At 37.1% G+C, this 22,047-nt stretch overlaps 1 protein-coding gene across 2 annotated transcripts; it reads left to right on the top strand.

Annotated features, from left to right (window-relative positions):
* Nucleotides 1–7,440: 7,440 nt before the first annotated feature.
* f11r.1 (F11 receptor, tandem duplicate 1) lies at nt 7,441–20,110 on the top strand. 2 transcript variants are annotated; one of them, XM_034684214.1, is made up of 11 exons: nt 7,441–7,652; nt 7,779–7,874; nt 12,873–12,932; nt 14,589–14,705; nt 15,577–15,717; nt 15,905–16,107; nt 16,198–16,300; nt 17,446–17,553; nt 19,060–19,072; nt 19,240–19,300; nt 19,449–20,110. In XM_034684214.1, the coding sequence occupies exons 2-11, from the start codon at nt 7,823–7,825 to the stop codon at nt 19,482–19,484; spliced, it is 894 nt and encodes a 297-aa protein (XP_034540105.1). In that variant the 5' UTR covers nt 7,441–7,652; nt 7,779–7,822; the 3' UTR covers nt 19,485–20,110. The 2 variants fall into 2 exon arrangements, with proteins under 2 accessions (XP_034540105.1, XP_034540104.1); XM_034684213.1 differs by having other exon boundaries at nt 7,776–7,874.
* The last annotated feature ends 1,937 nt before the right edge of the window (nt 20,111–22,047 follow it).

The raw sequence follows: 22,047 nt of genomic DNA, 5'->3' as shown, positions 1-22,047 counted from the left end.
GAAGCTGTTATGAACACGTTGATTATCGATGCCAGGTTTATGATAACCTAGGACCATCTTTGCTATGTTGGCTATTATTAACTCCATTCATTCTCTATGTTGACTCAAGACCTTTGTTGCCATGTTGCTGTAAAATATTAGTGGTACTATAGGGCTATCATTGTGATATTGATCCTGGTCAGTCACTGCCATGTTGATTCTTGAGAAATAATCCATATTAGGGTCAAAATAGAAAGACAGAGATGTGCTTTCAGAATTTTACCAGCTTAGTGTTAAACTTAATAAGAGAACATATGACTGTGACAATTTAACTGTTTTAATTTGATATTTATGAGATGATGATAGCAGAGTCCTCAAACACACGCTTACTTCTATGATCTTTGTTTACCTCTATCATGTTATTTTAAATAATTTATGTAAAAGTTAATGTACTCTTCAGTTCATTAACCATATTTAATCATCTGCTTATTTGGATTTTAGATGCATTTATTTAAATTTATGGTGATAATAGAAGCTGAGAAACTGCTGACACGCATCAGACTGACACGCTGCATAGGGAAATGTAGAACAGCTGCTAAGGTGTCTCAGCTAATCAAACCCTCGTCATAATGTTTCCTTTTTTCTTCCTATCAGGAGCATGAATCCAGGCTTTCCACGTTTGTGTATTGATATGTGATCCTTTGTTTCCTGGTAAAACAGCGAGTAAAAATCGATACAAAAAAACCCTTACACAATACTGAGAAATGTCCCCAAAGTCCAGTGGAGCAGCATTCTCTCCCCCCTTCTCCCTCCCCCTCCCCTCCTCTCCTCTGCCTCTATGTCCCCCTCCCTCTCTCCTCTGTTTCTTCTATAAGCCGACCTCTACTGTATCTACCCCTGGCATCACACTGCAGAGCTGTGAGGAAAGCTCAAACTGCATCTGACAAGGTGAGAGTGATTTATATACTGTGATTTACTGGATGTGTTAAAATATATAACTGAGCTATTGTGCAATGCTTTTCTTTGAGCCTGGATGGATTATTTGTCTTAACACTGGAGTCAGCACTAGAGCAAATACTTGAATGAAGGCGAGAGTGGGTTTGCATCAAGCAAATCAAACAGAGCTGAGCAGCTTTATGTGTTTTCTTTACATATTGAATACAAGATGGCAAACAGTCTGCTTGTGTTCTCGAGGGAGGTTAAGGACAGAAATGTGTCAATGTTGGCAGTTCACCAGAGAAGTTTGCAGTTCACGTCTTTGCAGGGTGAACACTGAGGCTGTATTGTTTTTTTAGAATTATGATACAGTGACTTTTCCACAGTAACCTCTGAGGGTTTGCATTGAGCTGCAGAAGTGTGGTATTCATGTCACTGAAATCTGAGCCGGCTCTTTACAGCAGTGTCAGCTCTATTTGATTCAAACCTCAATATTGTAAAGCTGTGAAATGACAAATGAATGAGCTCACTGTGTGGTTCCGGTGTGCAGTAATTGCCTGGTGTTCATGTCTTCTGAATAAATCTTTTTTTTCTTATTTGCAGGAAAGTTGGAAAATGTTCTTTCTTGCAACAGTTTTACTTTTTGGTAAGATGATTTATGGTTTGGATATATGAATTGAGAACATTTCTTTTTTTTTTTTTTTGCTGTTTCTCTCAATATGATTGTGTTTCTCATATGACTGTTAATGTAATAAATAATCTGCTGTTTTGAATGCGTTTAGTGAATATCTGCATCTCTTTGTCTTCTACTGTATGTAGGCTTATCATCAGCCCAGAAAATAATTCAGTTAGCCTACTGCTCGTTAGATGAGCACAACCTCAGGATGGACTGCAAATACGCACTACCCGCTGAGTCACCAGAACCGTTCTGCAAGTATACCCATGGTGAACGACTCTTTGACACCACCGACCCAGACGAGGAGCAGCATGCCCCCTTCAGGAAACGTGCCAAAGTCCGCATCTTTCCAGGCAACAACTGTCGCCTGCTGTTTAAGGGCCTGCCCAACGGCAAGTCCAACTTCACCTGCAACATCAAATATGCTGACTCAGTGATCGCAATCAAAACCTCAGTAGTTGACAAAAGTAAGCTGCTTGTGCTTCAGTCGATTCTGCATTACAGCTGTGCATTTCTTTATTTTATTTGCAAAGAAAAAGTATTTGATTGACTGCCAAACAAAATGCTCCTCCTTCTGAACCTGCATTATTGTGCTTATTGCAGAGCTCCTCCTTCCCTGCTCAGCGTGGAGTGTCCTGTTTCAGAGCTGCAGTGGCCTACTGCTGACCTTGATGACACTTCCGATGCTGCTGGAAATTCACTGGCTGTGAACAAGGCGCCAAATTGCTGCATACGTTAACACTGCATCCGTAATTACCTGGTGACTGCTGTCGGACTCTCTCTTGAAGTTGTGTGTATGCACAAAGTGCAATGAGTTAAACTGAATCTACATAGAGTATATATCTGATATGTCACAGGCCTGCTTACTCTGCGTATGTTTGCACTCAATACTAAGCACATGTACTTATGCATACACTTTATACTCTACAATACTCTTACATATAAACAGCTGTTAACTTGTACAGTAGAAATCTGTTGGATCCATGTTGGTTTCTGGCAGATCTGCCTGAGAGACTGATGAGTAAAAAGCATGAATGTGACCTGTAGGTGGACTAGAACCTAAGATCTATATTCTGTCTGATTCATATCTACTTACAATATTTTTGTGATTGTATTCAAATCTGAGCTGTAGCCTCTTGTCTTGAAAACAAGATATGCAGATGAACTATCAATGGGGGTGGCAAATAAATGAGGTTTCATAGAGGGGTAGAAACTGCTTTTGCTGAACCATCTGGCAATTTAAACTATCCCTGCTCAAAAGTGATGTAACGTTTTACACCGCAATGTGACATTAATGCTGAGTTTCATCACTCTTTGAAGTAGGCAATCTATTTAGCCTGACTAAAATGTGTCCCCTGTGTCTCTTCTTGGCTGCCGAATGAGGAGGGCAGATAGAGGAGACCTCGTGCCTCACAGGTCCTCCAGTGGAAGATTGTGTTGTACCTGTCGATAAGAAGTGGGAAGGGCATCAGAGAGAGTTTTGGCAGGGATTCATCGAATGGAGTGCGGAGAAACTAAAACTTCTAAACAGGTTTTGACCAATGTATGCATGAGCAATAACGTCTGTATTCTAATTATTCTACTGTGAGGAGACGGTGTACAAAGTCCCTCGAGTATTGTGACAAAGAAAACCAAAAGTTTTTTATTTGCCTTTCACTTGTGCCTGAGACACATGATCCATGTTCAGCTGAGGCTTGTTGTCATAAAAACACAGTTTGCCTCTGAATGTTACGTTTACTTAGAGTCATTGATTTATAGATTTACACAGAATACGCTTTATATTGTGCACTGATTTCTCTGGTTATAACGTAAAGGATTTTTACTCATGTATATAGTTGAGTAGGTGGTGTGTAGCCAAAGCACAATCATTTAATTGCACTGAAAAGCACTGCTGTACTGCTGTATGTACTGTATTACGACAATAAATGAAAGTGGAACTTAAATATAATTAAAAAAGAACAATGCTCAATACCTGAAACTAACCACCAAACTCAATGTGTTTATGCATGAACACTTGCATGCATTTCCACAGGTAGGCCTACTACTGTATGTGCACAATGCTGAAGGTGCTGTGAATGTCCTGAAGAGGGCAGCACTGCACCAACTGGACTGAACTATAAAGGGTCACAAAGAAGAAGGTAATGATTGCAGGAGCTGCAGTCATGAGGAAACAAACATTTAAAAATATGCAAAGAGAGTATCTCCTGTGAGCAGGTTTAGTAAAGGATTCATCAAGTATGAAAATGAGTGACATTCCACCTTTTATAACTTGTATGCTGTATGTGTGTTTTCACAAATAAAATATTACAATATAAATGTAGTGAGCTCTGTATTTTGTTAGAAATGTATCATACATGTATAATGAAAACACTGAAAACCTGAGAGGAAACAGACACAGTAACTCACACAAATGCTGAAATGGGATAAAGGCCCCCCACAATGTAACTGTGTAGCTCTTCACTATTCGGAGTGTGAGTGAGTTTATCCAGCAGGGATGTGAAAGATTGTAAATCCAGTGTAACCATACTTACTTTAAGTATTGATATAAAATGTTGCTAGGTAAGCAGCCACCATATCTGTTGTAATCAAACACATTTACAATACCTTTCCAGAGTGGTATAATGTGACTATAGTGTAATTTATAAACATCATGCTAACAGAGCTAACACCGGTCACGAATGCCACATTGGAAGGATTTCACTTGCTGTGGGTGGACAGGATACAGGAGAGAAAGACTGAACTAGCTGGTGAAGAAGGCCAGCTCAGTCCAGGACCCTGGAGGTGATGGCTGATAGGAGAACTATGGCCAAACTGTCGTCTTTGATGAACATTTCTTTTCTATATATATTCTTGTTGAAATTCTTGTACTATACACCTTCTTGTTTGCTGTAACTCCATGAATTTCCCTTTTGTGGGACGAATAAAGGAGTATCTTATCTTATCTTATCTTATCTTATCTTATCTTATTTGTACTTCAGAGTAACCAGTCTATAACTTCAATGAATATAAATATGATATTATAACCCAGTGACATTTAGATGATTGGTATCAAATATATATACAAAAAACAGTAATGACAGTCAAACAATATCAAACATAGAATATAAATGTACCACATTGGTCAGTTGTAACTGATAACCAAACATTCTTAAATGCCCGTGATATATCTGAAGAACCTACACCAACCTCAAATGCATGTTTTGTCTTTTATATTAAACAAATCTGTATATTGTTTTTATTACATTACTGGAAAGTAATAAATTTTCTAATTATTGTCGTTATTATTGAAGCTGATATACATTTCATTGAAAGGATTTGAATACTCACAACATTGACTAATATTGACTCTAGAAATCAAAACAATAAACCATGTGTGACCAGTAGATATTATGGGTCCGTGTCAGCATAAAAAGGCTTCAAAAATAGAAATATAGATATCATACAGGGACAGAAAAAACAACACATTTATTCCAATTTTGCACACATACTTTATACATCAAATGTCTTAGTACAGCATGGAGTGTAAGGACACTATTAGAAAAAAAAAAAAATCCCTTGAAACTGTCCATCTCGATAATTTTAGGAAGATTTTACATGCATCATTAATGTGACCTGTGCCTTTTTATTTTTAGCTTTAGGGTAACTAAACTACAGATGTGAGGTATAAAGTGTAGTACAGTGAGCAGCAAAATGCCCTGTTGTAACATTATTTGTGCATACTGGAAATTTACCTGCCTGCATATGAGCTTGTGCATGCAGTTTGCTGATAACATCATCACTTAAATCATTCATGATAATATGCCCCAGCTATTTTACTCTGTCCACCACACTGAGCATTTCGTCAAAAATTATGAGAGAATTTTTTTTTTTTTGGGTTCAAATAGTATTAAATATAGCCTAATCATATTACTTATCAATGACACATTGTAGGATGTTTTGATTTGCAGTCCTACTTATCTTCACAATAAACAGTACTTATAAGTAGTATTCTGTTTAGTCAGTATTTTAGTCAGAGTCAGTGTTATCTCACCCATCACAGCTTTCCTCAAGCCTTTCATGACAGTACTATATGATTAGATAGTTTGTGATAGGTATGTGACAGTTTCCAGTGGTGGACAAAGTACACAGCTTCATTACTTAAGTCAAAGTATAGATACTCCATGTCAAATATTACTCCAATACAAGTGAAAGTTGCTCTGTCAGATTATTACTTGAGTTAAAGTACTGAAGTACTTGCTTTTAAAAAATACTTAATAATCAAATTACTTTTTAATATATCTCAAAACATTGTATTTTCACAATACATGAGTGCAGTCAAGAATTCATAGGAGTACATTCTGTTACATCATGTTTATTTAGAAACCAGTATTTGAAATATCTACAAACTATACCATGGAATAAAACAAGAAACTAAGTTACTCCAAGCACAGACAACTTAGTTTGAAATGTTGGAATCTGGAATGAAACAAATGTTACGTAGCTCAACACACTTTCTCAGGTTGGACAGTGAATGTTTGTATGTTTGGGCAGAGTGGGAAGCAGGGAGAACATATCCGACGATACTTATCATTCTTCATTTCAAAAACCTCTAACACGGCTGAAGATATGGCCATGGGTGCTCATGTGGAGAATTATAGTCATCGTTACCACCTCTAAATGAACTGCCTGATCTGAGGGAAGTTTGCTCTGTGAGATGCATGATATACAGGTACGACTAAACCACTGAGACAAACAGAACTACACAAACACAGTTTACTGTCTGAGGGATCAGATTTCAGAAAAGAGAAGGAAATTCATGAGCTGACTTCAAAGCAAAAGTAATGAGTAACCAGAACACTGATATAAATGTAGTGGGGTAAAAAGTACAACAATTGTCTTCTGAATGTAGTGTAGTCAAAAGTAATAAGTTCCCCCCAAAAATAATACTCAAGTAAAGTATAGATACTCAAAAAATTTACTAAAGTACAGTACTCAAATAAATTTACTTTGTTACTGTCCACCACTGACAGTTTCACTTCTGCTGGGAATGCCATGTCAGAGATTAGCAGTGGTGGGCAGTAACAAATTAAATTTATTTGAGTACTGTACTTAAGTACATTTTTTGAGTATCTGAACTTTACTTGAGTATTATTTTTTGGGGAAACTTATTACTTTTACTCCACTACATGGAGCAAACACAGAACAAATTTCACTCAGATCAGGCAGTTCATGTAGAGGTGGTAATGATTGCTATAATTCTACACCTGAGCAACCATGGTCATATCTTCAGCCCTTGTTAGAGGTTTTTGAAATGATGAATGATATGTATCGTTTGAAATGTTCCCCCTGTTTCCCACTCTGCCCAAACATATGAACATTCACTGTCCAACCTGAGAAACCGTGTTGAGCTACATAACATTTGTTTCATTCCAGATGAACATTTCAAACTAAGTTGTCTGTGCTTGGAGTAACTTAGTTTCTATTTTTATTCCATGGTATAGTTTGTAGAGATGTCAAGTAATGTTTTCTAAATAAACATACAACAGAATGTAAACCTATGTGTTCTTGACTGCACGTATGTATTGTGAAAATACAACATTTTGAGATTTTTTAAGAAGTACTTTGAATACTTATTTTAAAAGCAAGTACTTCAGTACTTTAACTCAAGTAATAATCTGACAGAGCAACTTTCACTTGTATTGGAGTAATATTTGACATGGAGGATCTATACTTTAACTTAAGTAATGAAGCTGTGTACTTTGTTCACAACTGCATGTCAGAGATTCTGTCTGCACATGATCAAATATTTCCTCATATCCTTCTTCTCTGACTCATCTCATCAGCACTCCATATCTGAGAGTGGTTATAGTGACCTGAACTCAGCTGTTCTCTATCACTTTAGCCTACTTTCTGTCTGGCTAATAATCTACTAACTTGCTCCACCTTCTTCTCCTGTTTTCTCTGTATGTAAATGTAAATGTTGCTGTCTAATGGTCGAACCTGTTTTTCCACTCTGTCGTCACTGAGAGGATCCTGTTACCGGAAGTTACCGAGCTTGTTGTCACCTGGGCGGACTCCTCAGGTGAAGGCACACCGTAATTGCAGACAAAAACGTCGACACTGTGAATTAAGAGTTGGGATTATTATCGTTTGGGTGTTCATTCGACGTGAAACTGTATTTAATTTATTTTTCCTTCCTGTGAAGAAGAGAAGCAGAAGTGAAAGGAGAGAAGGGCCAAACTACTAGTCGACATGTCTGTCTGCGGGCTGGGTTCCGTGGCTTTGTTCCTCCTCGCAGCGACAGGTGAGTGAATCCGCTTCTACGTTTTTTACTGTAACAACAATTTGGCCTACATTTTTCTACATTTTTACTACTCAACAGAAATAAAGACTCATTTTGTTCCCTTATTACAAAAAAGACGAGCTATGTCGTTGCATATCATCCTCAAATAACCTCGGGCCTTGTCCAGCAGACAATGTTGGCCTGCTTTGTTTCTGTTGCTTGGAAGGTGAATAACTAGAACACGTTGATATTTTTCTCGTTTGAAGTATGCAAGTAATAGGTTATTTAGTATTTTTTAATTCGTGTAATTTAAAGTTTAAATTCGAGTATTAGAGCAGCAAGTGTAGGAAGGTGTACTATGCCCACAGAGGCATTAAAACCAGGAAACATTAAGATGTGGGGTGTGGATATATGAGATTTATTGCTTCTTCCTTTTTATGATTAAAAAAGAGAAGTGAGTATATTTTGTTATTGGAAATGTCTGTTTCTGTCTGTTTTACTAATATTATAGTGGCGAGGCAAGGCAAGTGTATTTATAAAGCACCAATCATACAAAGAACAATTCAAAGTGCTTTACAGAGTTAAAAAAACAACAACAGAACAGTAACAATCAACAAAAACACACAGCAAACACTTCAAACATTGACATTTTATTTGCAGCCAGTTATGTTTGGTCTACTCTCTCTCTCTGTACTTCTCTAACTTAAAGTGCATAGTAAATAGTGTTGGGTCTTATTATTTATTTAAATGAGAATTATTACATAAAGGAAAGATTATTATTATTACATAAAAGGGATTATTCTAAATAATCAACCCCCTTCACTGCTCTGAAGTCCGTGACGTGCAGATTCTTACAGTCCCGAATTAAGATTGATCATGTCTTAAAATGAACCCTTTATATATTTCAAATGTTTTTATTGGATTTTTTCAAGCAATTACAGGTTATACATTATGCAAACATTTGCAACCCACCGCCCCACACCCCTGGGAGACTGGCCAACAAATCAAGAGTAAAAAAGGATAAATAACCAGTTACACGAGTAGATAACAGCAAAAAAACAAACAAATATAATAATAGAGATAATGATAATAATGATATGTATACACATACATGAACACACATATATATAAAATGAATCACAAAAGGAAATGAAGCTTAAAATGAACCCTTTAATCATTCGATTAATCTCAGAACTTCTTCCCAAGGATTAAGACTTGAATAAAGGAGTATCTTATCTTATCTTATCTTATGGAATCTTTTCTGTGTTCAGTCGCAGCCCAAACTTGGCTCAGACATCTTGACATTCCCACAGGGTGCCCGATGCCCAACATTTAATTGTAGATCTAATATCAGGTTTCATTCCATAAGTCATACCTTGTCAGAAAGTACCCAATTTAAAATATGACATTAAACAAATATAAGCATGAAAACACAACATATTTTAAAATCTAAGATAAAAAAAGAAAGTAAATTTAGTTACCAAACTTCATTAAAACTCAGTTTGTCAAAAACTAAGGTTTAAAAATGTGTTTGAATCCATTATTGAGCAGTGTAAGCAGCTATTGGAGAAATGTATAATCATAATGAGGTGAAGACCACATTTATTTTAAATTACCACACTTGAGGTCTCAAATGAACTCATGATCTCTGACCTTTTGTGATTTTCAACTTATTAAGAAAGCATCACTTCATGTGTATAAAACAATCAGGATTCTAGCTTCTTTTTTCCCCCAGGTGTCAGTCCTGTAGTGTCAGAAATTGTTGAAAAATTCAGCTCACTGCTCTTTTTGCAGATGTTTGACCATGAACTTGCAGCATTGCATTTAAAAAGAAATGTACTTCCAACAATATGTGTAAAATAATTTGATTGATCTCGTGTATTTCGTCACCGAAATATCCCCCTCACATTTCAGGAAGGTTCCATCATTATGGGACCATGTTTTGTTTATAGGTCTCATCGCAGAGTAGTTAAACACTCTTCTGATAAAGTGAGAACTTCTCCAGCTGCCTCCCAGGCTGCTTACTGCTAGTCTCTGCTGTAAATCTCACCAGTGCACCTGCAGAACAGTCTGCTGTATGGAGGAGACGTACGATGCAGCCTGAAGGCATATCTCTTCAAACCTGTTGTGGTGATAAAAAAACATTTACTCTAGTTGAGTTCCTGAAGCGCTCTGACCTGCGGATATTCCCAGTTCTTTACCTCACAGGATGTGTATCATTACCCCAACCCTGAAACTCGCAAAGTATGCAAACAAAGGAGTCATGCAGAGCTCTGGATTCATTTTACACCAGACTTTTCTCACCAAACCAAAACTGTGCTTCCTTATCTCTGCTAGGATGTCTGTGAGAACAAGTGCAGGGTGTCGAGGAATGACACTGGCGTATCTTCAAGGAAGATGTGTAAACTTTATTTAATGTCAGAAGACAAATGGAATGTAGGTCTCGGTTAAAGTGTGTTTTAAATTTAGAATAAGTAAATGATTAACGCGCCCCTGCAGCTTATCTGTAAGCTTCTCTGAATAACACAGGCCTACCAGACAACAAGTTATTATATAAATCCGAACACACCCACCAATTAAAGGAATGGCAGTGGTGTAATGTAGCATACAAAAGACAATGCCGTGTCAGACAGGTGAGTGACTGCAAGTTTTACAATGTAGTCATGTGTGTTAGTGTCGTAGCAGAGCGCTGTGCCTAGACCTCGGTGAAGACCTAGTTTCTGCCTCAGTGTTGACAGTTTCACCGGAAGTTTCTTTGCTCAGTCGTGAGGAATGAGAAGCTTTTGAGTTTGTGTTCACGCCCTGAAGTCTCCTGAGCATGCTCAGAGGGTTTGACAAGCTGTGTTTGACAGTATGAAGTGTTTTCTTTGTGATCTTTATCAGGATGTCATTGTAAACTATATTTGTTGGCATCTGAGCTTTTAAAATATTCTTATACTCTTTAATTTATTGGAAATAAAGCAGTAGGCATCCTAACTGAGAACAGGTGCATTGCAAAAAATTAGAATATCGCGAAAAAGTTATATATTTAAGTTATATTTTTTGGGCTTTTTTGCCTTTATTTGATATGACAGCTGTAGAGAGACAGGAAATGTGGGGAGTAGAGAGCAGCGGAAAACATGCAGGAAATGGTTGCGGCCGTGGGTCGAACCTGCAACCTCTGCGACGAGGACTGTAGCCTCTGTATGTGGGGCGCTTAGACTGCTAGGCCACCAGCGCCCCCAAAAAGTTCAATATTTAAAGGTTAAAGTGCAATATTTAGATTAATTATATTTAAACTAAAAAACTTCTACCAAATGTGACCCAGAAATACAGACAAGTTGAAAGCCGCTATCACAACAACCTAGGCTTCAATAAAACCTGAGCAGTGCCACAGGCTGATCCCCTCCATGACCCCCAACCTAATACTAAGTGTATGAATGAAGATACCTTTCAGAAGTTTGTTATTTCTGTGTTTTAAATCCTTTTTGGAGTCATCCTCTGGAATATTCTGAAATAGTTTAATTTTGTATTTTACATGTCACTAATAAAAGTATATTTTTCACTTGTTTTGTTCCAAGAGAGTGCAAAACCAAGATGGATGGATGAATAGATGGATGGATGGATGGATGGATGGATGGATGGATGGATGGATGGATGGATGGATAGATAGATAGATAGATAGATAGATAGATAGATAGATAGATAGATAGATAGATAGATAGATAGATAGATAGATAGATGGATGGATGGATGGATGGATGGATGGATAGATGGATAGATGGATGGATAGATGGATAGATGGATGGATGGATAGATAGATGGATGGATAGATGGATAGATAGATGGATAGATAGATAGATAGATAGATAGATAGATAGATAGACTTTATTGATCACCCATGAGGGAACATTTGTTTGTTCCAGCAGCTTACAACATGGGACAGGAAAATACAACAATGTGCTAACATAGTTTAAAATAATAATAATAACAATATTAATAATGATAAGGTGAATATAAAATAAAAAGATATTAGGGATATGTACGCTAACATATTGATCTATTCCTCATTTATTCTGTCTGTTCTTTCTATCTGCCATCTCTTGCGTTTGCAGAAGAAACCCGTGAAGTATTCACTTTTCTTTCACAGTTTTGTCAGATGACTCATCTCATCAGTCATATTTTAGTGTTTTACAGACAAACTGATAGAAATATCAATGTCTGATGTTTCTGCTCTGGATTTGACGTGAACCTCTCTTTGTAGCCGAAGAGTTGAAATGACCTCACTCCCCAGGAGCACTAATCACTTCTGTTTTTCCCTAACGACAAACGTTCAGAGCTGATGCTTGTCTCTATCCAAGCTGAATCATCTCAGCCTCAGTTGTACCACTCTTCATGTCTCCCGCTGCCTCCTCTGTTCATCCTTATAAATGTTACAACACAGAAAGCTTTTATCTCTCCTCATACTCAGTCTTAACCGCACACGAGGGAGATCAAAAATGTATTCATATTCCACGCCTTCAGATTCTCTTGAAACTAATTTTCTGATGTCTGACAGTCGATTTCCCATTTGTGGAATACTTATACATGTTTAATATTATACCATATCATACATATTGAAATTAACATTAACTCATCATTAACTACAACCTGACTATTTGGATGCTTAAGCTGCACCCACAGAGAAGACTCTTCAGCCGATGACTCTACCACACTGAATGCAGTAGCAGTACTGAAGGCTGCTGAGTCTTAAATCCTCTCCTCTCTTAAGCGTCTGACACATTGATATCTTTAAAGGTGATAAAACATCTTGAGGAATTCAAACACAGACTGAATCTGTCCTTGCTGCTCAAGCCATGCTTTGTGCAAACTGTACATGTTGTGTGTAATCATTTCTCTTTGCTTGCCTTGGCTGCTATTCTAGGTTAGGTTCTGTAATGCCTGCTCACCAATAGAAAATAAAGGATGTGTAATAGTGACAGCCTGTTGTATATGACTTTCAAATCTAACTTCTTGTTTTATTGTGTTCTCTGTGTCCAGGTGTGGGTGGCTTTTCAGTCACTTCCAGCAACCCAGATGTGCGAGTGAAAGAGAACGTAGGTAAGTCTCAACAATGAGAGGAGAAGCATGGAAATGGATAAATAGATATTATTTTCACTGAGGTGTTTGCCGAACATTTGGACAAGTTTCTTAACATTCTCATGATAAAAGTATGAACACAAGTAAGGATGGCGTGACTAAGGTAAAGTAGTCCTGTAGGTGCGAGGAATGTAAGGATACACTCAGCCCACGATTCAATTCGAAATCCCGATTCTTGGTTTAAGATACGATTCACTCACGATCCTCTAACGATTTTCAAGAAAACTGGATTGAACTCAAAATTTAAATAACTATTATTTTATTTCAATTCTCAGATATGGACAGTTGCTATATATATTTTTTCTCTTATTTCTTTGTAAACAAAGTAATCATTTTTCGTTTTTTAAGGTGTGTTGTAACTCAAATAAAACCAAAACCAAAAAAACTAAAATCATCATACAGAAATAACTTGCAGGAACATTTCAGAACAGTTATAGAGAAATGTAAAGTGAAAGATTCTCATATGAAACTATTAAATATTAAAACAAATAAGGTAAATCTCTTTAAAGTAGGGATGTACATTTCAAGTATTCTCCTTGATCGATCTTTGGAAATGTTAACGATCAATTATCGTTTAATCATTAAAAAAAGGTAGAAGTTTTCCATGTCAAATAATGCCAAATGCGTTATTTCCCCTTAAATCAAATTTTCCTTCACGACACAATGTATGTATATAACTGACGGTATTAAACAGCTGAAGATCATATTGAGGTGTTCAAAATGTTAACACGCTGAATATCAACGTGAGGAGCAGGCTTATAAATAATCTCCGCCGACGCATGGTCATATGTGATGACTCAGACTTTGAAATTATGTTGAATCGACTGTAATCCACCCTTATTTGTATCGATTTTTTACTGATTTGCAATAACATCGTTACATCCCTAGTCGGTGCTGATTTTAGTGTCAGATTTCATCTCTTGTTTTACAGCTTGTGTAAAAATTCGTAGACTTCCTTAATAGTTAGAATATATCAAATAAAAACAGTGAATACCTGGCCTAGATGTATTTTAGCTAGCTAAAGATAGAGTCTGCAGCAGTTGTTACCCAGCTTTGGTTGAATGCTCCTGTTAGTTGGGTTACAGGTTATACATCAATAATGTTATGTCACTTTGCTATATGGCTTAATGTCCTTCTGGATCTCACTGTCCATCTCTCTTTTCAGAGTGAGACGAGGATAATAACGGTGAAATATGGTCAATGCCCTTATATTAGATTTTCTCTGGTGCTTAATCGCAAAGACATGAATTCTGTGCTGGTTTTTCCTCTAAGAAGGAGACGAGCTGTGCAGTGATGCTGCTCATAGTCTGTGATGGAGTTACATTTTTGAGCAGGATCTCAGTAAGTGTCTTGTCACTTTGGCACCCCACCTCTATTGATTTTTTGCAACTCCATGCCATAATGGTAATGTCTAATGAACTTAATGCACCTGCGCAAACTAATTTATTTTTGATACTTCGGTTTCATCAAGGACTCTGTGAATCTTATTACAATGCAAACAAACACCAGTGGTTCAGGCTCACGGAAGAGAATTATACACTTGTTGCAAAATGAAAGGGAAGTCATCAATACAAGAGCGTGTTCTTCTGGTTTTCACTCTGACCCTTTTGATTTCAGGAACCGACCTTTCATGCTCCTATTCAGGCGACTTCGGTGCAAATGCCAGAGTTGAGTGGAAGTTTAAGGACCTGAAAGGCTCACAGGTGTATGTGATCTTTGATGGGAAGCCAACAGGTAAGACGCTTCATGATCTTTGTTTGTGTTTGAGTCTCTTTCAGCCAATTGTTTGTTTTTTTCGTTAGGAAAAAGAACTGACTATGAGTGTGACTTAGCATCATGTGTAGTGTCATCTTTTATACAGAAGTTGTTGTGCTCATGGCTCTTGAGATACAGTTGTGAAGTGAAAGTTTTCATATGTAGTATTTCTTCCTTGGTCAATGCATCATCTATCAAAGTAGACATGGTGCTTGAATACATGGAGTTTAATGAAAGTCTTTAAAAGGTATTCTTTTTTTTAAAGGGCCGTGTGTGACGGAATGACTCGTACTGTTCTTTAAAAATTTGAGGAACATATTTTGATTGTTCACTAAAGGCATCCTTTACATATGAAAATAGATAGGTGTGTTTTAAATGTTAATTCTACCCACATACTTCCACGTGCCTTTACATTTGGATGTGAAACAACATCATCCACCAGAGGGCGGTCAAACAAACTGGATTCACAGGACCCATCACTTCTCCTTCTCCTTCCTTCAACTGACATACAGATCCTGTCAGATCTCTGCCCTCTCTGTCTTGTTGTAGTTGTCTGTCCCTTTGCCTATGGAAGGTAAACCTGTATATGCATATGGTTTCTAACCAACTTTCCCAAGTTTACTGAAAAAGTCCCATCGTCTTCCATAAGATAATTTTTTGCTATGTTTTGACGTCAGTCATAGATCATAAATGAGCCTCAAGTCCCTTAAAGACCTTATCCTGTCACCGTGTCCTATGATGCAGACTGAGAGCGTTTATAGACTTATTTTAAAAATAAAAGATGATGTCCATACTACAGGGGAATTTGCTCTCTTTTCATCTTTTGTGTAATGCTGTAATTCTTTCTCAGGACCATATGCCAACAGAGTGACAATGTACAACAGCAACCTGAGATTCACAACCACGACCCGCCGCGATAATGGAGTCTACGACTGTGAGGTTTCAGGAAGTGGACAGTTTGGGGAAGTTCGAGTGAAGCTGACTGTCCTTGGTAAGGATCCCTTAGTAATTCCATCAACACATTCTTACATTTATAACCCACTTAGACTCTTGACCACTACGGTAAAAGTACTAATACTCTAATGTTACTTTCTGTCTTCAGTTTGTGTACTTGAAGAGAGGTTTTGAAGTACTTAGCATGTGGATAGCTTTTGAAAACTGAATGCTATGTCTTGCAGTGCCCCCCACTCCACCCTTGTGTAGGATCCCAACTTCAGTGACAACGGGCAAGAAAACCACGTTGACCTGCCATGACGCCAATGGCTCCCCTCCCCCCAAATACAGGTGGTACAAAAACAACGTCCTTCTGCCGCCTGAACCAAGCAAGATCGCCGGCTTCAAAAACGCCACCTACAGGATCAATGTTGATAACGGCAACCTGGTCAGCGACAAGCTATTATTGTCATCTCTATGTTACAGCTGTGATCCCCATGGCTTTTAGATTTATAACAATCCTTGTCTGGTTCTGTAGGAGTATACCAAAACTGCCAAGACTGACTCAGGTCAGTACTATTGTGAGGCCGTCAACGAAGCTGGTCCTCCTCAGCGCTGCAAAGGAGGAAAAATGGAAATCCGTAAGTGCTCTTTCCTAATCCAAAGAACACTTAAGGCTGGGCTGATCTATTTTCTGCAACAGAGAACGAAACAAAATAAATGACAAACGGATTTTTTTTCTAAAGAAGTAAATGTTCAACTGGTTTTAGCGGTTTTAGAGTATGCTGTTCACCAGCTTTTTCAAGGAATGTAAACTGGTTCAGCTGCATTGTAGGCGGTTATCTAAATATGAATATAAAAATGCTAACAATAAGAGGACAACTTTCTTGTTTTCTTTTCTTTTAGATCATTTCATTTTGACTGTTAATTGGCTACGTTTACATGAGACTTTTAATTCCTCTTTAATTCAGAATTAAAATTAAATCCTCTTTAAAAAGATTAAAAATGACCATGTAAACACCTAATTCCGAATGAAAATGACCGTTCCAAATTAAACTTAAATCCGAAGTAAGTGTCTGGTTTATTCTGATTTTAAATCTGAATTGAATAATTCCTCGATCATGCATACGTTCATTCCGCTTTAAATTAATTCCGGTCATTCTGCCCATGCTCGTTCCCTTGTCCTGTCGCGATGACGCACATATTCCACGCTGGCGGGCACATATTCCAGGATGAGGTAGAGCAGCTGTTGCACTAACTGGCTTTGATTCGCCAAAGTACGGTCTTCCGCCTCCCTTCTCCGGTCCTCTATCTCTCTTCTCCTCCTCAGCTGACGAAAGTGAAGCAGTATGTTTGTACTTATTGTGTGGTCTTCCATGTTGTATCCGAAAATAAAAGAAGCAGGAACTGGAGTCTGTTTTCTTCCAGTAAACACAAATACGTCACGCCCGCCCCTGTCCAATCAGAACCCTTCCCAACCCCCAGACCTTAAGCGGAATTGAATAAAGACGATTAAATGTGTTTTCCATGTAAACCTCAATTCGGAATTACTATTTCCACGTAAACACGAAGGAGAAAACTTTAATTCTGAATGATTTAATTCTGAATAATTCATTCTGAATTAAAAATCATCATGTAACCGTTGCCAATGTTTCATTTTGCTCCACCATTTTTGGAGATAGATTTATTTATTTCAGTATTTCAGCTTGTTTTGGTGCACCACACCATGGGGTTTGAATGTGCTCCAGCCAATGAAATTAAAATGTGATTCTTTTTTTTTTTTAAGGTGACCTCAACACTGGTGGAATTGTTGCTGGAGTAATCGTGGCTCTGCTGTTGGTGGCTCTGCTGATATTTGGTCTTTGGTATGCCAACAAGAAAGGATACCTGCCCAGTGAGTTTCCTGTATATTCATAAACCATAAACATGATTGTAAGCGTCTATTTCATCATATCCAATGTTGCAACTGACCTGGGTAGCAGTGAAAGTAAAAGAGACTGCTTGGAATGGGATGCTAAAGTTGCAAAAGTTGCAAAATAAACATTTTTCCCAACTTAAAGATATGAAGTCATGAATTAAGACTCCATTTAACAGAATCGTTTTACTCATACAATGCAATAATAAGAAATGAGTCCAGTCACATGCTTTATAGATGCCCCATGAACAGCAGATGGAACACATTAAAATATAAAGTTTATTTAAAAGGTATAACAGAGGAATTTAAGAATAGCCAGCCTGATTTTAGTGTCCAAATAATGTGGTACTTTTTAGGGATGCACCGATCCCACTTTTGAAGTCCCGATACCGATATCGATACCTGGGCTTTGGTATCTGCCGATACCGATACTAGCCGATCCGATCCTGGTATTAATTTGACAATCTTTATTCCTTAATGTGAGGATAGAATCATGTTTTGGCAACTTCAGGCTTTTCTGACTTTGTAAACCAAAATCAGTGAACATTTTTAAACTGACAGTATCATTATTCAAGAGATTATAAATATGTACCAGCAGTTTGGTGAGTTAATCTTCATAACCAACAGATATTACAATTCAACTGTAAACCTCAGCAGTGGATAAGAGGAATTAAATATTCTGCATAAAAAAACTGCTTCAAATGAGAAAATAAAAAATATGTAAACGTAGTGTTTCTCACAGAAGTACAGTGTACCTGTGGCTGGGATTAAAATCATTGAATACATTATTACTCTGCCCAGCTTTGCCCTTACTGTTTCCCTTCTCCTCGTCTGATATTGTGGCAATATTAATCAGCAGCACATTTTATAAAGACGCTGATGAAGTAGGAGATGCACATGGCTGTTGTAAACACAGAAAAGCCTAGAACTGAGATGAATAGATCTGCCATATGGCTCGGCACTACATATCGGCCCTTTGTCACAGTATCCTATCTAGCTTTTTGAGCCCGATCTAGCCGATACCCGATACCAGGATCAGATCGGTGCATCCAAAATGTATGACATGAAGAAAATTCTGTGTTCACTAATGACACTAAATACAAAAACATTTGAATCTGCTCTTAATGAAATGTTAAGATCCCTCTCTTTTATCAAGTTAGCTCCCATGATTTGTACTCATCTATAAATCCTCTTTGCCCAACTTGCTAAATTTAAAAGCATACAGCTGTTCTAATAAGAAGTCTCTTTAAACACATAGGCTTTTATTTATCATTCTCTAATGACACCCCAGTATTAAGCCCAAGATCCAGGTGCCAGGCTGATCTGAATAAGTGAATGAATAAGACAGACCGTCACAAATACGACAGTTTCTGACAAAATTACATTAAAAGCAGTGACATCAAAAAAAGGCAGACTGTTGCACATCATTTGCATTTCTGTAAGCACTTTATCCCACTGATGTTGTTTCTTTTCTTCCCTTCACAGAGAAGAGCGAAAGGTAAGAGGATTTTCTTCTTTATGCTCTGTAATGGATTTTAGCAGATAATCCATAGACTGGTGTGCTGCTCCAGACTGACTTACACTACTTTCTCAGTAAATGATTCCTACAGATTACATGTATAACTTCTGCACTATTCCAACGTGTTTTTCTAATTCTGTCTGCAGCAAACCAAAGCCCAGTGTGGTGTACCAGCCCACATCACTGAACGGTGGTGATGAGGACGATGTAAGTATGAGCCTGACTGTTTTTAAATTTGAAGCAGTCATGTTGTTCTAAGAGATTTGTCTCACACTTGTATGTTTGATGAGTTTGGGTTGAGTTAGAGTGTTAGGAAAAACATTCCTGTTCTGATGTTTGGTGTCTTTGTTTGTAGGGGGAATTCAAACAGAAGTCATCATTTGTGGTATAGTCTGAAATCCACGACAGGAGAACACCTCAATTTTAGATGTCTGTCAGCGCGGGATTTTTCTCCATTTTTTTTTATCAATGTGTCTTTTTTATTTGCTCTTCATAAGCAGTTCTTTATAGACCAGTGTGAGTGTTTGTGTTGACCTAAGCGGTTTGCTGTAATGTCCAGATGCAGTGACTTGTACTCTAGGGTTATATGTAATAATTTGATACAAACAGGTGTAAGACCTCTGTCTTATTTTCATTGAAGATCTCAAGACTTTTTCCAAATGAATGTTGGTAGTGTGAATTTGTGTGCATCCTGTTTTCTGTTCCTTTAAAAAACACATTTTTAAAAATATCTTTTAATGATGCATCTCGTTGTTAGCATGTCTCAAATCAAGCATTGTACAAATCCATGTACACAATAAGTAAGAAAAGGAGAAAACTTGTACTTTCTCATGAAAGAAAAACATGAAGTACAACAGACATGATCATAATTGTAGCATCTTCAGAATGTCACAGCTGAGTTGTGTGTTGTTTCATTTGTTTTTTAACAAACAAGACTATTTCTATGTACAGTACGCTTTCTTACAAATTTGTCAATCTTCTCCTTGTAAATAAAAATGGTTTTACATCTGAAATCAGTGACATTGTCGTCTCCGAGCTCTCTAGCATTAACAATACACCACTTTTACTGTTTATATGACACACTCCGTTAAGGTGCATGTTCTCTTCAGTCCATCATTTCTAGTTGTAGAAATATTACAATTTCTATAAGGCTTCCCATAACAGATAGTTATGTTTTTTTTTTTTTTAGAATTTTTAGATTAGATTTTAGGTTTCTATATTTATTGTCCCTACTGTGTTGTTGTCAAGTACCGGTGTTTCAATCACCACGTCAAATTCCTTTTGTGTGCGAGTTCACTTGGCTCTTGTTTCTTGATTCTTGACAATTTTTATACGTTTAAAAGAACCTTTGCATAGCTGATTCATGGTTAAGAGGGCAAAGGTACACTTTGTATTGAAACCAAAATTTATCAGCTGTGATGTACACTTGATTGAACTATAGTTTTAGATGATGAAAATATGAATATTTATAAAGGACTAACATCATGTTTGTAAGGCGTCACATTTAACTTTATCCTAACGTTGAATAACAAAAAGTTTTGATATGTTGGTCCTAATAACTGCCCTGATGTCTACCTATAGACACTAAAAGTACTTTAATTGGTTTGACTGGCTGACTTTTACACCCACAGACCTTTAAGTCATGTGTTCAAGTAGTTTGACTAGGCCACCCATAAACATGAGCCTGTATGATCCAGCAGATACGATCCAGTACTTACTGGAAGACACAACTTTCTACAATGAAACCTCTCCTTTGTAGAATCATTGATAATACTTTATTTATGTAGCACTTTTCAATACAGGTAACAAAGTGCTTCACAGTGGGCAATAAAAACAAGAACAAGTTCAAAGCAAAATGAAGCGATAAAAAATGAAAAGAAATAAAAACTTAAAAACATACAAATAGACCCTTAAAACCAGAGCTAAAATTGAATAAAATCACACAATAAAAGCTTTCCTGTAAAAATGTGTCTTGAGTAATGATGTAAAACCAGGGACTGACTCTGCAAGTCTGATCTCCTCTGGCAGGCTGTTCCAGAGTGTAGGAGCCCTGACTGAAAACGCCCTGTCCCCTTTAGTTCTCAGTCAGGTCCTTGGAACAGCTAACAGAGCACTGCCAGAGGATCTCAGATCTCTCTCATTAGTGCTGGTAAATCAGCTGATGGTTGTAACTTTGAATCATATTTGGTTAAAATGCTGTTAAATTGCCTCCTGTCATCAGACAAAATTGGGTTCTGCATAAACAATATTATGCTACATTATTAATCTTTGTCTATGATTTAATCTTTTTTTCTCTTTTTTTTTAAAAAGTTTTTATTAGACTCAGCCAACATCCCAAAACAACAATGCAGCAGACTCAGAGGCAAAAAATCCAAACAAGTTTTTTGAAAACACCTAGTCTATAGTCTGAAAGTAAAGATAAATAAATAAATAAACAGATAGTACAGAATTAAAAATAAGTAAATACATATGGATTCCCCATTTGGACAAATGGACGACCTTTTCCAACATACCTCCCTCTCAAGCCACCTCGCATTGCGCTTGAACCCTCCTAATGGCGTCTCAGATGACAGATTGTGTTTTTTTAGAGCTGCCATCAACTCACATTGTAACAAGCTGATGCTTAAGTTTTGTTTTGTTTGTTCGCTGACTTTTTTTTACTTTCTTTCTCGTATTGTATGAATGTATGACTCTTATATTTGTGCTGTAAATTTCACCACCTCAACTACTGTCAGCATTATAGCATCTTTCTTTTATTCTTATTTGCTTATTTATTTCCATTATGTCCTTAATGTTTGTCTTGTTTTTTTTGTTTTATCAATGCCTAAAAATCAATAAAAGAAAGTCTAAAAATAGATAAAAAAATTCAATACAAACATGCAAAATAATAATAATATTAAGATTGTAAGGATTAACATAAACATTTGAAAATAAGTAAGAGTAATAATAACAAC

The sequence above is a fragment of the Notolabrus celidotus genome, chromosome 5 (assembly GCF_009762535.1).
Source record: "Notolabrus celidotus isolate fNotCel1 chromosome 5, fNotCel1.pri, whole genome shotgun sequence".
In the NCBI taxonomy this organism is placed as follows: domain Eukaryota; kingdom Metazoa; phylum Chordata; class Actinopteri; order Labriformes; family Labridae; genus Notolabrus; species Notolabrus celidotus.
Note: the sequence above shows the minus strand (reverse complement) of the source record. Positions and strands in the feature narration are given on the sequence as shown.

Excerpts from the sequence above, each read along its gene's own strand:
- f11r.1 (XM_034684214.1), top strand. The coding sequence starts at position 7,823 with ATGTCTGTCTGCGGGCTGGGTTCCGTGGCTTTGTTCCTCCTCGCAGCG. Across the intron at positions 7,875-12,872 it reads GTTCCTCCTCGCAGCGACAG|GTGTGGGTGGCTTTTCAGTC; the intron begins GTGAGTGAATCC and ends CTCTGTGTCCAG. Across the intron at positions 16,301-17,445 it reads AGGAGGAAAAATGGAAATCC|GTGACCTCAACACTGGTGGA; the intron begins GTAAGTGCTCTT and ends TTTTTTTTTAAG.